A 17,890-nucleotide genomic window follows, 5' to 3' on the forward strand; every position below is an offset into this window, starting at 1 on the left:
ATCATTTTATTTTAAGGGAAATCTGTGAAAGGATTTAGCACCGAAATCTCAGCAAAACCTTTATGTTAAGTCATTTCAGACCACTGTGTATATAATAGTACAAATGACAAGCACAAAAAAGATAGAGAGACGGTGACAAATTAGCAAATTAATATACTAATAAAATGCATCTCGTCTTTAAACATTTGTTACAGTATTGGATACAGTTACGCGATATGCAGCAAATACTGTCTCCCAGAGATGACACACTTCCAGATCCCAACTATTTTTATAACTTAAGTGTACTTTAAATTTCGGCTTGTCAGCCTTAGTTTTTTCCCCAACAGTTATTCTGGCTTTTCTAAAATCCTCTCACAGTTTACTGATTAGTCATTAAATTCACTACTTATTTTAATTCTCAAAATTCCTGTAATCTCAGCAATGCTTAGCTTTTTATGCAGAAACATAAATATGATAGAAAATAAACAAATACATTAATACGTCCAGTTTTTTGGATGTTGTTGTGTTGTCTGCTCAGCAGGCTGCCTATGCACTTTCTTTTAACTTTTAGGACCTGTTGTTTACAAGAGGTCCCTCTTAATGCAAATGAAGTCCTGATGAAAATCTTTTTAAGTTTAGTCTCATGGTGCCATAACGCCACCTGGTTACTGAAAACTGAACCACTAGTGGTGTATAGACAAACTGCTAAGGAACTGTTATCAATCAAAACGCTCCAGAAACATCTCTCTATTAATGAGATTTACAACAGATTATTACTAAGCACATTTCCTATTGTTTTATTATGTATTCAAACTTTTGACATTAAACAAAATACAAATATTGCAATTCTGTATTGTAGACATGCAGAATCTATGCAAATACATGTGGTTTTGGTTTGAGTTTGCATGCATTCATGTTTGTATGTGCACATGTAGTTACAAATGGAAGAAATATTTCTGAATAAGCCCCTGTGAACATCAAAAGCTAAAGAAAATCCCCTATAAAGGACTAATTATTCTTTGATACTTATATTGAGAATCCAATGGGCCTTGTAAGTAAAATATAATTGAAAAATACAGAGATTAAAGTCAGTAAAAGCACTTTATTAACACATGTTTTCAAATCATATAGAAAGTTTTAGCTTTAAATAAATATATATTTAAGATAAATAGATATCTAAATGGAGTCGTGAAAAACATTGCAGGCAGGCTGATGCTGAATTACAGCAGTATTAATGACATTGCCTTTAAATATTTTACTTGACACGTTTTGACAAAGTATAAATATAATAGCTTACACCCTTGATATATTTGCTACAGTGTGCATAGTTCAATTGCATTCATTTAGTTAGGATTTTTTGGTTTGGTGCTTAGTTCAAGTTTAACAATGAGCTTCCACAAGTTTACATAGATTTCACAAATGTGCTGACATGCTACCATTCTGCTTTAAAGCTATTACATCATGCCCTCTATTGTATCCAGTTTTTGGGGCTGTTCCGCCTCACCATGTTGCATTTCCTGCTGTTTCCAGTCTTGCTGGTATTCTCTTAGCATCTTCACAGCTTCTTCATGTCCAAACTGCCTGGCGTCATCAACTGGAAGGTTCCCCCACCTGCAGTGAAATTTAACAAATTATGTAGGAGAATGTTGCCGATTCAGACGTAGAAAGAAGAAGTAATTATTCAAATGATGTTCATATCTGACCTGTCTTGAACAAAGGGATCAACTTTGCAGGTATCAATGAGGAACTTTACAACATCTATGTGACCTGAGAACAAAAAGGCAGAAATAATTACGCTTTCAGAACATGGCCAATCAAGTCATTTTTAAAAGGTTCAGAATGGGCTTTTAAAAATTATTTTAAATTTTATTTTATAAGATCAATTGCAAGAAAATATTTTAAACAGAAATGTCAGACTTCTGGAAAAAAATGCCTTTGGAATGAATACTTGGTTGGACTCTAGCAAAGGTTGATGGATACCAGACAGCTGAACATTTCTTTTCCAAAAATAACTAATGAGATGGAGGAGCTCACCCTCTGCTGCAGCAATGTGTAGCGCTGTTCTGGAGTCGTAGTCTTTCAGATCCATGTCCACAGATGAAAGGGCAAATCTGAAACATTAGTCATTTTGATTGTTCACTAGTTGTTTTTGATTACCACTAAATATTAAGAATAATTTAAGGGTATATAAACATGAGAATAAATGTTTGATCTACAACCTTATTGGGTTATTATGAATATCAGAAGAAAAATTGTTCTGGATCACTCCAGTACAAAAAGTGTATTCGCTGTTTTCTGAAAGATTTCAAAGATCACAGTTTGGTTTGTGTTCATAAAGTTATAAAAGCAAACATATTTTATCCTTTTTAAAGAATATTAGCACTTACTGCAGGGGGAGAGGATATTTTTTTGCTACGTTATTTTATTGACCTGTAATGATTACCACGCACATCAAAGCACAAAATAATGAAATGTACTAAATTGTTCATATTATATTAAGTATGTTACCGATTGTTTATGCATTTATTAGCACATATGATGAAGTTAATCAAGAGGTCTTCAAAATAAGCTCAACAATAAGCAAACCCTTGAAAAAAAAACATATATCTAAGTGTAATTTATTGACCAAAATTGTACAATAGTTATACAACTCTGCACTCATTGCCCACTTTATTGTGTACTGTTGTAAAAGACCAATTACATACTTAGAAATACATTTTGTGCACATACCACTGTTATAAAAAATTATTGATCTCCTGTATTGTATTGTTTGTCATAATAAGCACTAAAATAAACATGAAACTACAACTGGTGGAAATCTATGCCAAGCAACAGTTCATGCTTATAACTTTAAACAGAGTTCCTCCTTGATTCAATTTGTTGTTCATATTGTTGTGTTATTATTCAGACCAGATGTAAAGAAACAGGACAAATAAAAGCCAAAGCTTTTGGTACCTTCTCAGTGCTGACACATCCCCGCTGAAGGCAGCAAACATTAAGTTGAAAACAGACTTGTTCTGAAAATACATTAAAGTTGCATGAACATAAAGTTATATATCTAAACATAGAAATTACACACAGGGCAAAAGCAGCCTACCCTGTCATCTCCATCCTGCCGACGGGGGTCTTGCTTCTTTACAAAGTGCCTCAGGTTGTCGTAATTGTGGAAATTGAACTGTGAAACCAGCTCCTACAGATGCAGAACAGAACAGGATTTGTTTTATTGTCTTCAGGTCTAAGAGCTTGAGATTATCGTATATTATTCATCTTAGCCTTTGTGACAAATTTTTATGATAAACAATAAAGAAAGTCTTGAGTCATGGTACCCTACATAATCTCAGAGGTACAAGATTCTGCCCTTATCAATTCAACCTTCAGCCAAAGTGTGTTTTCAACATGATAGCATATCTTAAAATTGCTAAAAGTAAACCTTGGGTAATATTCTGTCACAAAAAAATGGTTTACTCTGCAATCAGTCTAAGCCCAGACAGAAATGAAGAAGATCATAGTTGGACCTTCATGTTCTTGACAATGACATAAGGCTTTTGCACAAGAAGGTCTGTGTGGACTTAGCACATGTAAACTCAGCAACAGAAAATGTTAATCTTCTTGGCACAAACTAACCTAAACCTTAATCTGCCAAACAACCACATTCTAACCCATCCAATCTAGAACAACATGGTAACAATTACATTGTTCAGCGCATACACAAGTATGGTTGACACTGCTAAGACATTCCTCCTGGCTATTATTGGTTGCAGATAGCAAGCAAGACCACAGGGATGAAGCAGAGGAGCTTATATGTCTCATATTAAACAAACACTGTTCTACTTGCCTCACAGAAGTGTATTCCCCGAACACTGTTCCCAACTCTGTCCAAAGGTGGGGACCAACACATCACTCCCATTACATTAGGAATCACCAGCAGTATTGCACCAGACACTCCGGATTTTGCCGGCAAGCCCACCTGGAAGAGGAGATCATGAATGGTTCAGTTGAACAGCAATACATACTTTTAGCTATTCTGTGTTAAGCCATACTAACATGAAAAGCCATCTGGCCAGAGAAGTCGTACATGCCACAGGAATGCATGAGGCTCAACGTGTTTCTCACTGCCTCTGCACTCAAGACTCGCTCGCCTGTGATTGGACAGATCCCTCCATTAGCCAGAGTAGCAGCCATGACACTTCCTGATTCACAGGACACCTCAATGGAACAAAGCTGGAGGGAAAAGAGTCACTCAAGTCACAAATAATTCAACCTAAATAATTTCTATTTCAGTTCAACTCAATCTTAAATCCCAGAGGAGGACGCACCACCTTTTTGATGAAGACAAAGAGTCTTACCTGGAAGTAAAAATCAAGGGCATCAATCATATCAGCTCCTGGAGGAAAGCACTGGTGAATAGAACATAAAAATCAGAGCTTCACATTGTAATTCTACATAGTTTGTACAAATTGAAAGAAAAATATCACCAAAACAAATGCAGAAGGAAATACACTTAATGTATTTTAGCAGACCTTCTTCTCTTTCATGTAGTAACCAATGGCAAAATTTCTGTCACCAGTTTCCTTTTCTGACTGAAACCTGAGAAAGACAAGCTGCTGAGGTCAATAATGGGTTAACAATAATGCATTTAAGAACTGAAAACATAATGTGTCTAACAGAATAACTATTGGAGCATGCATACAAAGAGTCAAAAAGTTTAGGCATGACGAACTCACGTGGCATTGCTAAATCCAACATATTCTTGGCCGGCCATTTTTTTCACAAACTCCATAACCTGGGAAACAAAAAATATATAATTTCTTCACATTAATATGACTATGAAAAACTAAATATTTGTGCCATAATTTTAAAATGATGGTTTCATAAGGAAGGGAAAATCAAGGCACATGACTTACATAGTCAAACTTTTCTGCCTTATTTGAGAAAGGCTGGAAATAAAGAAAAACTTTGGTTGTGATAGTCAGTTTATTTATACCTGCTACACATTATACATCATGAGCAGCTTCATAAATATTACTAATTGCATAATGTACTGCCCTGCTATCAGTTGGTGCAAATAAAGGACATAATGGCAGCAATAACTCAACTTTGGGTAATAGTTCAAACAGATATGGAGTTAGGAAAACTGCTTAAATTTTAAATTTTCTGTTTTAAATATGTAAAATTAATCTTCAAGACATCAACGAGAATAATCCATATTCGGATAGCATATTTAGAAAATTATTTTAAAAATCTTAACTCTGCAGCTGACCCAACAATCTGCAGGGAGTAAGCATTGCTTTTTGCTATTATTCAAATGTGTCCAGAGCAAATGTCATGTTTTCCAGATATTTATTTGAGATATTAATTTGAAAAACCAGCAACAATAATTTAAATAACCATTGCTATTTTTGTATCTTTAAAGCAGCTATAACAGCTACTTCCCATGCTTCTGTAATTGATTTTTACTAGAAACACTTTCGTTTGTTGTTCGCTCGTGATCTAAATGTGACCAATAAAGTCAACCTGTTCACCTTGATAAGAGAGCTGATCAAAATGGCTCCAGCATTCACCATCGGGTTGTGAGGCTTATCTAGAAAAGAGTAAAATGAGATAAACACTAAATTAAATAAGAGTTATGAACGACAACTGGAAAAATATAAATGAATTAATACTTAAATTTAAACCATGTACAAGTACAGCATTATCATACACTGACAGAGTGATGAAGGTTTTAGCAGTGAAACAAGGTGGTGATGACCTGTTATGCATACCTTCCTCATCAAGAGAAAGAACGTTGAACTTGAGTCCGCTGGGCTCCATGCCGACATAGTTGTGGACCTTCTCTGTTCCAGACTCGTGGACAGCGATGGCGTACTGCAAGGGCTTCACACATGACTGCAGACAGAAGGGCTGCTTTGTGTCACCAACAGAATGCCTGAAGAAAGAAGATGGAAAACACTCTCAAATATAGTTAATATAAATACAAATATTTAATTAGCTGGGGGCGTTTTTGAAGCTTTTTCTGGAGTTTTTGATTGCATTAAACCTATAACTACTTGTGTGCAGATGATGCTTTGCTATACAATATCTGGGTCATCATCTTTACTGATATTTTCATTGCCTTTGATAATATGTTTGCTCAACACCTCAATTCTGGGCATATAAATGTTCAACATGTATCTTGTTCTCCTGAATAGGTTTGCTAGTGTACTGGTTACCCCATGAGGCCTTACTCTAAATTATATTTAGTAATAAGTCTAGTCTAAGTACTATATGGTCAGCACAAGTAAATGTAAATCCTACCTCTGCCCATCGACTGTACATAAAGAAACACCCCATAATTCTGGACTGAACTTGGCCAGCTGAGGGATGTAGTCAGCAACCTAAAGCCACAGTTTAAAACAGAAAAACATGAGCTTGGTAATGAAAGATGTAGCAGCTTTTAATGTAAAAATCTCAGATAACAAATTTTAGGAAAGTGGAGATAAACATGATAAGTTTTGAATTTGAGATTTCAAACATCCACACTAAAGTCGTCATCAACTGAAACATCATCCTTGGAGTTTTGATGAAATAAAAAGTCAAGCAAAATAAAACTACCTTGCCATCACTTTGTTCTTGTACTGTCTTGTAGATTTCATTGATTTTCTCTGCAAACACATCAAATTCAGGGATGATGAATTTTTTCCGGAAGGCCTGGATCAGCAGAACAATGTTGCCACCGACACATCTGAAAATGATACATAACACAGACAATAATGGCTGAAATTCAAATTAACTTCAATATTATAGTTTCTAAATATGACAAGGCATAACATACATACCATAAAACAAGCAATTAACATTATGACAATCTCTTGTTTGGTTAATTTAATATTTTTTCAGAACAAACTACAACGAACAATTTCAGCCTGGGGCAAGGTGGCAAATAATTTTGCAAATGGGCAAACAAATGCACCTCAGTGAGGTAGGACAAAGAATGAGAGGGTCAAGTTACATATTATATCACATGGCATACATTTATTTATGGTACATTTCTTATTAAATTTTGGGTTAGTTAAAAATATAACAGGAGAAGTTAGCAGAGAGGTAATTATGCAGCATTACACATACCATAAACCTCATATTAAAATGGAATATTGGATTATTGTTTGAAGGTCAGACTAATAATAGCTTGGTCTCATGGTTTCAGAAGCCTGGTGATGAATGGAAACAAAACACCATAAGGCTCTTAGTGCTGTGATAAAGATACAATTGTGAAGAGCTGCAGAGGATCCTGCATCTATTTTGATGCATTAAAAGATCATAGGAATTTAAATTGAGGCCCAGCAAAAAACCTGGGCGTTGACATTGTGTTTAAAAGTTGGCCTGAGGTCCCAACTCTCATCACAGCAAATGGAGGTACGACATGAAGTCTGGCAAGACTAATGCCTTAAAAATACGACAGTACTTGAATTGTGCCGATGAAGCCTGGTGACAGATTTCAAAGGCAATGTTAAGAAAACTTCCCAATATAATTACAACTGGACCACTGACTGTCTGATCACTGACTTTTCCTGTCCTTGTGAATTTTGTATGCTGCATTGGTGCACTCCATTTAGCATGACCTGGGAATGTGTTTCTCTAATTCTGCTCTCAGGTTTGAGATGAAAATTCTGTAGAATATTAAATGCTAATACTATCTCACCTGTGGAAAAGGTCTCTGTCCATCATCACCTCACCAACAGAGTCCGTCACAGTCCGCCGAAGCTTCTCCATGCACTCTCTGAGCCGAGGGTCTGAGGGCTGAAGGCCAGTTTTTTTCAGTGCCTGCAGACATAAAATCAGATTCAACCTCATCGTCTCTCCAGATGCAATGCAAAACCCATATAATAGCATTTGTGTAATAAATTTTACCTGTTTCTACAAGGCATATGGAATCAATGAATGCTTAATGTGCAAAAAAAAAAGCTATATTTACAGCATTAAAGTATGAAATGGGCACTTGGTCTCTTCCTTCGGTGATGGTGTAGAAAAGCATGTTTTCCACTCCAGAACTGGGAGATGTGGAATGCATGTTCCTGAAATTAAAAGTAAAGACTATATGATAAAATATTTTCATTACTCGGAATAGAATAACCTTCACTGTCCTATATAATCATATAATCAAAATTAAATTAGAAAAGTTTCTTAAGTGTTTTGTGGTTTGCAATAAAAAAAGGTGCCAAAGATATGATTTATATCTCCAGTAGTAAATATAGTTATGTTTTTTTCCCCCTTTTTTGGACTAAAATGAATAACATAAGATCTTGAGCCGCGTTTATCATAATATTCCCAAATTAAAATAATTTATATTTTTACTTTCAGCTGAGAAGTATTACATTATTTTAAGATTCTTCTCTATTCAGCAATTGATAAATTTTATTTGCTATAATAAATGAACCATAGCCTTCGACTCACTGTCAGGTTATTTATAAAACCTTATCAACTGATAAAAAAGTGAATATATAACCAACAAGCACCAAACAGGGGTACTTACATTTTATTATGGAAATGATCCGGGTGGGTGTAAGTTCGTCGCTGAAATGTAGTTGTTGAATTTCTGATCAAACAACATGCTGGATGTATGGAGAGAAAATTCCTCATCGTATTTGTATTTTTGGAAATAACTTGTAGAAGTTCTGACAGTCGCAGCGCTTTGAGGCAGTGCATGGTTAAACGACAGCAACAAACGTGGAGTTGATAAGAGCAGCCGGGTTGAATGACCCGTCTGTAAAGATCCAGCTGACGTGTCAAAGTCAGCTTGTCCTGCAGGGGTCACTGATTTCCCGAGTTCAGGAGAGCAAACGCCGTGCTGCTTTCAGGTTGTGTCGGGATGTTTGCAAGTCTGGCATTTGATAGTTAATTTCTCAGGATGTAGGTTACAAACAAATCATCTGGTGTTTATCACACAGCTAGTTGTAATTATTTGAGCTTGTAGCTGAACATAAATATTAAATGCTATGCAACCTGGTTATTTTGTAACCAGGTTGCTGTGTATTGCAGATTTCTGCCCAGCTCCCGCTTGAAAATGAGATCTAGATCTCAACGGGGTTTACCTGGTTAAATAAAGGAAGAAAAAAATAAAAAATAAAATAATAATAATAATAATACCATACCATACCATACCAACTTTATTTATAAAGCACTTTAAAACAACCACAGCTGATACAAAGTGCTGTACATTAAAACACAACAATAAAAGAATAAAAACTTACAGTTTAAAAACAAACATACAATTTAAAACTAGATTCCGCTGGAGTTGAAAGCCAAGTAAAATAGATGGGTTTTAAGACGAGCTTTAATTATATATATATAAACCTGTAAATAAAAATGATCGAACAAGTCGAGTAATTGTCAAAATTTATTGTGACAGTGTATCACTTTACTTTGTATTGTTTTGTCATAGTGAGATATTATACACGAGGCATAAATTAGGCAACTTTTCATTTAGAAACATTAAAATTTTTATCTCTTTATTCATGATGTTTCTAAAAAAAAGGTAAAACATCACGAGATGATTATGAATGGGCATAATGATTATGAATGGGATTTTAGTGGAGCTCAATAAAAATAATTCCTAATTGAATTTAACTTTGTTGTTCTTTCATTAATGGGTGTCTGTGAACAAAGTACTTAGTGTGGTATTAATGTAGCATTTAACATGAAAATTTAATGCAATTTTCATTTAGTTGTTTTGTTTGCCAAATGCAGCTGTTGATGTGGCTTCATCAAATGTGATCTTAAAATTAAGAAATTGGTTTGTTTCATAATTGTGTACAAGTTGAGACCAGGGCTACTTTAAATTTTAACAAGGTTTAGCAGCCATCACAACAATGCAGATTATTGTAACACGGTATGCAGACAGTGCTTATTACTGATACGATGTGTTACTGATTCAAAGCTGAGCTTGTTCTTAAGATTTCTCTGGAGTTAATATAACTTTATTCAGGCTGTGTTTGCTGAAAGTACCGATACTCGTACCTGCAAAATAACAAATTGAAAAGAAATAACCTTAGACAAGAAACAAACCAAAAAAAGCAATAAGTACTATTTTCTCTTTAAAGCATTAGGGTTAGACCAGTCTTAATTGACAAATTGCACAAATATACAAACTTATATGGATATACTACTGTACAGTACAATATACACAAAATACATACAAGCACAATCTGATTATTAAATGGACAGCGTTCATTATGGACAGCAGGTTCTACTGCATCAGGCACAATTACATAATGAAGCTAAACACTCTGAAGCCATTCTTTCTTTAAGTATTGATGAGTTACACACTCTTGGAAGGACGAGGCAGCACCAGCTTTAGTCCAATATCAACCACAAAGGAAGGCATGTAAGACAGAGGGATCCAGAGAAGCTTAGCATCCCAGCCGGCGCTGTACCGAGTGCGTGGGTGAGCCGCAGTCAGAGCGTGCTCCATGCAGCTGGTCACCTTGGTGAGGTCCGAGTCACACACAGCATTCATGATCAAACGCTGGATCTTGATGTCTGAAAAAAAAATAAAACACACTCAAATGAAACTTCCTCAGGGAGCAACTGATGGAGAACTTTTTCCTTTTTCATTACTAGTGTTGCCCCAAACACTGTGCCGCTCTAGGCATCCACAAAAACAGCCATTGAACAGACACAAGCAATTTTAACACACATTGTTAAAGACAGCTCAAAGCATAAAGTTTCCTTCCTCTGTAAGTCTGCTTATACTTACAGTTATCCAGGTACTTCTCTCCATAGCTTGCTTTTACTTCGGGGCTGAGTTGATTCCAGAGACGGTGCAGCTCCCTCTCAATGGGATCAAGGTTGGTAACTGCTGTCTTGAAAAACCCTGGCTCAATGATGCACACTTTGATTCCAAAGTAGCTTATATCTCTCCTGAAAATGGAAGCCATGCAGACTAGTAAAATATAATGCAGTTTTACATGTTTCAAGTTCATTTAAAGGTTTGTAAATTACTCTTCTCTCCTTTTACCATTGAACTTTTAGTTTTTTGTGCTTTGATCATGATTAATCAATGGGAATTGACAGATCCTTTAAACTCTTTTCTAACACTGTTACATTCTTCATAGCATAAAATTTATTTATTACTGTAATCAATCTGTACATTAATCATTCTGGGTTGTACATTCCAGAAAGCTACTAGTAAAGCCAGAAACATAAGAGGGTTAAATAAGATTGCTCTTCTCTCAAGTTACATCAAAAAATGAGTTATATAAATACTACTGGAAAATTAACATTTTCTATCATCTAATACTTGGTAGACTTTATAAACATCTATGCTCCCACTCATCAAGTCTTTACATCCCTCCTGTTATTTGCAGTTTTTTGCATTTTAGAAATCTTCTCTGCTGTGATTTGCACATACCAGCTTACATTTGCACAGTATTGTTTTTATTTGTTGCTGTTTTACATGGACAAATATGGACATCTTGTATTTTTATTGCTCTACTCAGTCGCACGTTTCCTTTAATCTGACTGTGCTATTTTTAATAACTGCACAGCATTATCATTTATTATATGTTGCAAACTCACCCTTACAGTCTCTTATTCTTATTTTTCTGTTGTACTTTTTTTTTTTTTACTTCACTTTGAATATCAATACTTCACTTTGCTTTTGACTTTCTGCAGTACACTTGAATTTCCCCAATGTGAGACAATAAAGGATGTTTTTTTTTTTTTTCTATTCTATTATCGGTTTTACCTCAAGCAGTCAGAGAAACTCTCCACTGCAAACTTGGAGATGCAGTACCCGCCACCATTTGCAGCCACCCTGCCGAGGACAGATGCCACATTTACAATACGTCCAGGGGCCTTTTTAACGAGGGGCAGGAAGGTCATAGTCATGGCAATGACTCCATTCATGTTCACTTTCAGTGTGCTGTGGAAATCCTCCACTCGCATCCACTCCGAAGGACCCATGGGCAAAGAACGCCCAGCATTGTTCACAATACCCCAAAGTCCTACGAAGAAAATAAAATTGAAAAGTTTGAAAAGTTAGTTTCAAAACTGATTTCCCATATATTTATTGTGTGATTTAACCTCACCTCTATCTCCAACCTCCTTCTTGGTCCACTCCATAGCTGCCTGGATGCTGCTCTGACTGGTCACATCCAGCAAGACCGTCTTAAGGTGAGGCCCCGTCACTCTTTTCAGATCATCAGCCCCCTTCTCTGTGAGACAGCCAGCCAGAACTCGAAAACCTCTACGGTCGAGCTTCTTGCACAGAAGGTTGCCAAACCCAGTGTCACAGCCAGTCACGAAGACATACTTGTCAGAAAGGTTCTCTATCTCCAGGCTGTCTCTGTATAGCCATACCAGAATCCACAACAAAGCAAAGGAAGCTGCAATGTAGTACGAGGCATTTTCTCTAAAAAAAAAAAACAAAAAGACATAACATCATGAAATTATGTCTTAATATGTAATTTGCTCTTAGAACTAAAACTAGAAGTAGAACTAAATCTAAACCGTAAAAAAATGTTGTCTTGCGTTGTCATTTCTTACCCTAAAAGTTCGTATATATACTGTGTATCCATGTTGCCTTCAGGAGTTTGTTTTTGGCCTCGAAACTGCTCAAAAAACATTCTGCAAAAATGTTAAAAAAGTAATTTAAGCATAAATACAATAATAACCATTTGAAATCCAATTTAACAGTATCCTTATAACAGTATCCACATTCGTGACAGCCACTGAACACAAGCAGTCTGTTTACTAAGACCTGCTTTTAATGCAGGGCCGTTTTGGTTGATGTGGGCACATGAGGAATCTTTGTTTAATACTCTTACAGAAGAAAGAAAGGAATTTGTAATGGAATGAAACACAAGCAGGGGATTATTTTATTTTTAGGTATAATTTCAATCTCCGTGATGGAGCTGCTTGGCTTATGGCATAAAGCCAATTAAATTGCAGGCTTGCAACAACAAAAGAACTTGTGTAGCCATCAAAAAATACCACAGCAATTAAACACTGAATAAATACAATGACCACAAATTCAGAGTAAAGAAATGTAACAATTTGTTATAATTGCTTGTAAAATACTGTGTTTTCATACGTAATTATTATTAATGCAATTCATGCCCTGGGAGTGGACAGAAAAGTTGACCATAAAGTGTCCTAGCAAAGAAACAAGATAGATTATTCCCCAAAATCACAGAAGTTTTTATTCATTTTTTTTTTATTCAGCTTGAGAGAATTATGTTATTGTCAACATTTCCAAGAATTTAAATCAAATTTAAGCTGTTTTTATGGGCATGTTGTTTCAAACAACTCTATCCTCTTACCTTTTTTCAGTATTGACTGGACAGTATTTAGAGGTTATTCAAGGTAGGTAAAAAAAAAAACCAACAAAAAAACACCTCTCTCTGGGCATCTAAAGTTCTATTCTATCCTATTCTATTCTATTTAAAGACTGTTTTCGATGTCATGCATTAAATGTACTTTGTGAGCTTTAGGCGACTTTAGTTCCCAACATGAACATGAAATAGCAAGCATTTAATAATTCACTGCATTAATTCAAATTTGAGAGAAACAAAATAATTAAAAACTCTAAACATACCTTATTCTCTTATTGGTCAATGATGGATCTCCACAGTCAGCCCCTTTCCCTTTTCCCTCCTGTATATTCTTCTGATTCAGCTCAGAGGGGCTGGTCAAAGAGAAGCTTTATCCTTGAGGCTTATCCGTTAAGACAGGTTCACTATTAGTAATCCTCAATCCGTAACTATTGCAATTGTTTTAAAGAAAAATGTGAGGGGAACAGGGCAGGAAAACTAAGCCCCAAAGAATTTTTTTGCATGTACACCAAAGTATCAGAACAGTATTTTTTATTTTAGAACAAAAAACTTAGAGCTTAGTTGTTCTCACACTTGGGTTTAAAAGTTTTAGGATTATGTAAAAAGTTATGACAAATGCACTAGTCAGAGTATCTAGTTTCAGGAGAAAATTCAGTTCACCTGCTTTAGAAACAGTTAAATGTATGCTGTAATACATTTAACTGTATAAATGTATTACAGTATACATTTATACTGTAAATGTATACATTTATACTGTAAATGTATAAATGTATACATTTATGTGTACATAAATGTATGTATACATTCAATGAAATGATTGAAAGCTATCATTTCATAGCTTGAAATGATTGGTGTTTCTAAAATAAAAGACTAAGAAAAAAAACTTTCACAAATAAGCTATAATGCAAATCCATTTAACAAGAGAAAAAAAAATCAGCAATAGCCTGGTTGTGTAACTCTGCACACTTTCGAACTGATACCATGTAAATGCCCTTTTGATTCAAAAACATTACTCAATATTATTTAGGTATTAACTATGTGTCGGAAGTGAGGACATCTGATGTTCACAGTTTTCTTGAGATGACCTCACAGATATATTTCCAGACATAGTTTTGGATATGGATATATGCTTCCACTCACTGTGATGCTGACAAAATAAAATCAGCAACAAAGGTGAAGATGTCTGCTTTCTTGGATAGAAAAAAAATCTTCTGTCTTGCCACCTCAGTCTAACACTGTAGATTATTGTCACCAATAGAAGAAAAATAGCAGGAACAAAAAATCCTGCAGCACCTTGCTGTCCTCTAGCCAGCCTCCCTGCTTTATGCTTGAAAAAAAACATGCAGCTTTCTTAATTTGAAAAAATTAAAATGAAAATAAATAAATTATACACATTTTTTGTTTATTCTTTGTAATATTTCTACAAATTGTGGCTTTAGCAAAATTATAAAAATGAGCAAACTTGGAAGACCAGGGTCTAACTACAACAGATTTGTTTGCTTTTGAATTGATTTGGACAGCATATGTCACATTAAAGGTTTTAAATAATTTTTCCATACAAAATTGAAAGGGTGGTTATTAAAATTTATTGGGTGAGTGGTCTCAAAATTATGAAACGACACACTAAGACGTTGGACTATGAGTGTGGTAAATAATTATTTCTTAACTTGGTCTACATTTACTTCTACATTTATAATATCACCCAAGTCCGGACTGGATGCAGATTCCAAAAATCACTGTTTGTTTGTGAAAGATTATTTTATTGTTTCTAAAAATAATTAAACAATGACTTGCTTGGCAGATAAACCAAGCCTTACAATGTGATTAGTGAAAAAGTTATAGAACTGTAAAATTAAAACAAAGGCATGAAAGCTTGCACTTGTGTGCTGGATTAAAAGTCTTAATTAGTTTCCAAATGGTGTTGTAACTACGTGAGTGCACACTGAACCCGGTTGTTCTAGGACATAACTTTTACGTCACACATTCCACTGGTTATCCAGTCATTGTAGTTTGTGGTTCCCATGAGTTTCTGTTACAAAACTTTGTAGAGAAACATCTAGGCTCTTTCCAGCGTTTCACTTTTGTAACAAACACATAACCATCAGTTTAGAGATTAAATACTTCCCAACTCTTCCCACCATTTAGCTTTATTCTTTTCATCTTTCCTTCATGTACTTATTGTTAGCAAGAGAGAAGAACGAAAACACAACTTCAGCTATCATTTTTTTGTTTGTTTTATTGTTATTTACGATAACTGTCCATTTATTATAACTTGTCCAACAAAAACAATAAAGCAATTAATTTTGTCAAGCTTATTGACATTTGAAAATTACCTTTACAACAACTGAAATGCAGTCTTCACTCTTATCAGATGGGCATACAGGAGAGATGAGGTGCACATGTAAATATGTAATTAATTCTTTTAAAGAGATACTTTAAAGGATAACTTACCAGACGTTTTGTGGGGTCAAACCTTCTGCCTATTAAATACTTTCATTTTCTGTCCCTCCAAAAAACAAATTTACACAGAAAAAGGAAATATCCTCATAAAATGTATTATTGAGCTTCATTTTGTGATCACTCTTTCCAGTTTTGGAGCTAAAAACAAAACTTCACCAGTGAAACGCATCTGAACTGCATCATCCAATGCAACAAATATTTGTCAGTAAAATGTCAACCTCACTCCACTCAGAGGGATGCATTCATGTATACATTTATATTTAGGAACAAATGTACTGTAAAAACACATGATGATGCTTATGAGCAAGTAGTCTGAAGCTGCCCCTGGTGTACATACTCCAGAGCTGTGGCGATTGTTCTCATGTCCATCTCGATGCTGCGGGCCCAGTTTTCAACATCTCCAATTTCCTGTTTGAGAGAGAAAACAGTTAACAAGAACAAAAAAGTTGCCACCAAAAAATGATCTGTAAACCCTGGGATAATTGAAAAGTTTGATATTCACCAGCAAAGTTTGAGAACCTTTGGCTTAGATAGTCCAGTATATATAATTTATAGAAGCAGGCATCCAGTGTAAGGCTAAATGTGCTAATGACAGAATAATAATGAAATAAACATATGGCAGTATAACTTACTTTTAATGCCTGATTGAATCCCTCCACCATGCTGATCCACTGAGCTGTTTGCTTGGAGAATTGGCTCGCCTGCACTTGGAGTGTCTTAACTTCATGGTCCAGTTTGCGTTGGTTTACATATGCTTGAGCAACACTGAAGAGAAAAAGGGAGAAATACTGAGATTACTAGCTTTGTGCCTATCAGGTACCCACCGAGTCATTGAAGGGGAAATGACAGTGGCTTAGCAATGAATACTTAGCTACTTTAGTTCCAACCATGATGCAAAAAAACTCTTTTTTCATTAAGAACTAGTTCAACAAAAGCCATTAAATCCTGCTCTGATTCTATAAGCTGATTGTCTTGGTTTGTTCACATCTTTCACAATAGTAACAGCTATTTTTGTTTGAACTGTATGGGTGATCAATTATTTCAAGTCAAAAACTGAAACTGGCTCATGAAAGATACAGTACACAGTAAAAATCTAAAATGATCCTTGAGTCTAAGCAAGTTGTTATTGTTTTGTAAGAGTGTTGTTTACCGACGAGTCAAAACTATGAAAATACATTTAAAATAACATATCAACTTTATAAATGTTGACATTCCTTACTCACATTGGTCATTGAAATGTCTTTATTCGAGTCAAATACATTCTTATCCTAAACATATACAGTGTCAAAAGGACAGTAATGAGTTAATAAATCCCAATCATAACAATGCAAAGTTGTTGTTTAAAGCTATAACCACTACTGTCTTTTAATGAACAAAGCCATGAGATAATTTTTCCTACCCAACGTTCAGGTGATCTACCAAGGCTTCAGTTAGACAAGTGGCAGCAGCGATCGCTTCACGTCTGCGTTTCTCTGTGAAACAAACAACAAAACATAGAATCAACATTAAAGTCTGTGCCTTTACGAGATTTGTTTTTAGCATGTGCTAGCATCACAGCTATCCAGCTTTCCTTACCCTGCAGCTCCTTCCGCTCATTTTGCTTCGCTTGATGCTCCTTCAGAAGGCGAGACAACATATCGCTTGAGCAAACGTTAGGGTTGTTGTTAGCTAAAGCCAGTTCATTTAACGATTGTTTGTATTGTAAGGAAAGGTAAGATCAAGAGATCAGAACGAGACCATGTAGCCTATCACGAGATGTCGCTCTCGGATGTCTCACGTGAGTGTTTCCTTATACAATTATGCACAATCTTACATGTAATACCTTATTATTTTGGTTTATTAAATTAGATTAATGAACAGTTGTTTTTCCAAGCATGCTTAAAATTAAACGGCAATTCTTATTTAGTATTATTTGTTTTAAAAAAAATGTGTGAAATGACGACATCAGCTTCGTATCGTGATTACCTTCAAAGTAAAAGCGTTCATGAATACAAGTAAGTTTATTTACTTGCATGTAAGAACGAAACAAGATAAGTTTTAGACTGACAAAAAGAAACTTAACCGGATATCAAATCAAATTTTCAATTAATGTACGTACAATTGGTTTGGGTTGAAGTTTTATTTATTTATTTATTTATTTG

At 35.1% G+C, this 17,890-nt stretch overlaps 3 protein-coding genes across 4 annotated transcripts; all 3 read right to left on the reverse strand.

The window, feature by feature from the left end:
* Window positions 1-713: 713 nt before the first annotated feature.
* Window positions 714-9,048, reverse strand: gls2b (glutaminase 2b (liver, mitochondrial)). Of its 2 annotated transcripts, XM_081606967.1 has the most exons (18): window positions 8,489-9,048; window positions 7,931-8,030; window positions 7,658-7,779; window positions 6,571-6,700; window positions 6,274-6,353; window positions 5,742-5,905; window positions 5,502-5,560; window positions 4,884-4,916; window positions 4,704-4,762; window positions 4,500-4,566; window positions 4,326-4,376; window positions 4,024-4,200; window positions 3,815-3,946; window positions 3,077-3,169; window positions 2,935-2,996; window positions 2,014-2,090; window positions 1,683-1,746; window positions 714-1,590 (listed from the first exon to the last, which is right to left on the reverse strand). In XM_081606967.1, the coding sequence occupies exons 1-18, from the start codon at window positions 8,659-8,661 to the stop codon at window positions 1,434-1,436; spliced, it is 1,800 nt and encodes a 599-aa protein (XP_081463093.1). In that variant the 5' UTR covers window positions 8,662-9,048; the 3' UTR covers window positions 714-1,433. The 2 variants fall into 2 exon arrangements, with proteins under 2 accessions (XP_081463093.1, XP_081463094.1); XM_081606968.1 differs by lacking the exon at window positions 8,489-9,048 and having other exon boundaries at window positions 7,867-7,997.
* Window positions 9,049-9,104: 56 nt separating this feature from the next.
* Window positions 9,105-13,955, reverse strand: rdh5 (retinol dehydrogenase 5 (11-cis/9-cis)). Its single transcript, XM_008409195.3, has 6 exons — window positions 13,553-13,955; window positions 12,502-12,582; window positions 12,045-12,367; window positions 11,702-11,960; window positions 10,712-10,875; window positions 9,105-10,494 (listed from the first exon to the last, which is right to left on the reverse strand). Exons 2-6 carry the CDS (start codon window positions 12,579-12,581, stop codon window positions 10,274-10,276), a joined length of 1,047 nt encoding a protein of 348 aa, XP_008407417.2. The 5' UTR covers window position 12,582; window positions 13,553-13,955; the 3' UTR covers window positions 9,105-10,273.
* Window positions 13,956-15,507: 1,552 nt separating this feature from the next.
* Window positions 15,508-17,628, reverse strand: bloc1s1 (biogenesis of lysosomal organelles complex-1, subunit 1). The gene is made up of 4 exons (XM_008409196.2): window positions 17,325-17,628; window positions 17,149-17,221; window positions 16,382-16,514; window positions 15,508-16,157 (listed from the first exon to the last, which is right to left on the reverse strand). Exons 1-4 carry the CDS (start codon window positions 17,383-17,385, stop codon window positions 16,047-16,049), a joined length of 378 nt encoding a protein of 125 aa, XP_008407418.1. The 5' UTR covers window positions 17,386-17,628; the 3' UTR covers window positions 15,508-16,046.
* Window positions 17,629-17,890: the final 262 nt, after the last annotated feature.

The sequence above is a fragment of the Poecilia reticulata genome, chromosome 5, assembly GCF_904066995.2.
Source record: "Poecilia reticulata chromosome 5, P_reticulata-male-v2, whole genome shotgun sequence".
Taxonomy (NCBI): Eukaryota; Metazoa; Chordata; class Actinopteri; order Cyprinodontiformes; family Poeciliidae; genus Poecilia; species Poecilia reticulata.

Bases quoted from the DNA above. Each gene is read 5' to 3' on its own strand.
- bloc1s1 (XM_008409196.2), bottom strand. From the start codon at position 17,385: ATGTTGTCTCGCCTTCTGAAGGAGCATCAAGCGAAGCAAAATGAGCGG. The intron at 16,515-17,148 runs GTAGGAAAAATT...TTTTCTCTTCAG, and splicing joins GTAGATCACCTGAACGTTGG to TGTTGCTCAAGCATATGTAA. The intron at 16,158-16,381 runs GTAAGTTATACT...TCTCTCAAACAG, and splicing joins GATTCAATCAGGCATTAAAA to GAAATTGGAGATGTTGAAAA.
- rdh5 (XM_008409195.3), bottom strand. From the start codon at position 12,581: ATGTTTTTTGAGCAGTTTCGAGGCCAAAAACAAACTCCTGAAGGCAAC. The intron at 12,368-12,501 runs GTAAGAAATGAC...TTTTTTTTTTAG, and splicing joins TATATATACGAACTTTTAGG to AGAAAATGCCTCGTACTACA. The intron at 11,961-12,044 runs GTGAGGTTAAAT...TTTTCTTCGTAG, and splicing joins GAAGGAGGTTGGAGATAGAG to GACTTTGGGGTATTGTGAAC.
- gls2b (XM_081606967.1), bottom strand. From the start codon at position 8,661: ATGCACTGCCTCAAAGCGCTGCGACTGTCAGAACTTCTACAAGTTATT. The intron at 3,947-4,023 runs GTTAGTATGGCT...CTCCTCTTCCAG, and splicing joins CTGGCCAGATGGCTTTTCAT to GTGGGCTTGCCGGCAAAATC. The intron at 2,997-3,076 runs GTAGGCTGCTTT...ATGTATTTTCAG, and splicing joins GGCAGGATGGAGATGACAGG to AACAAGTCTGTTTTCAACTT.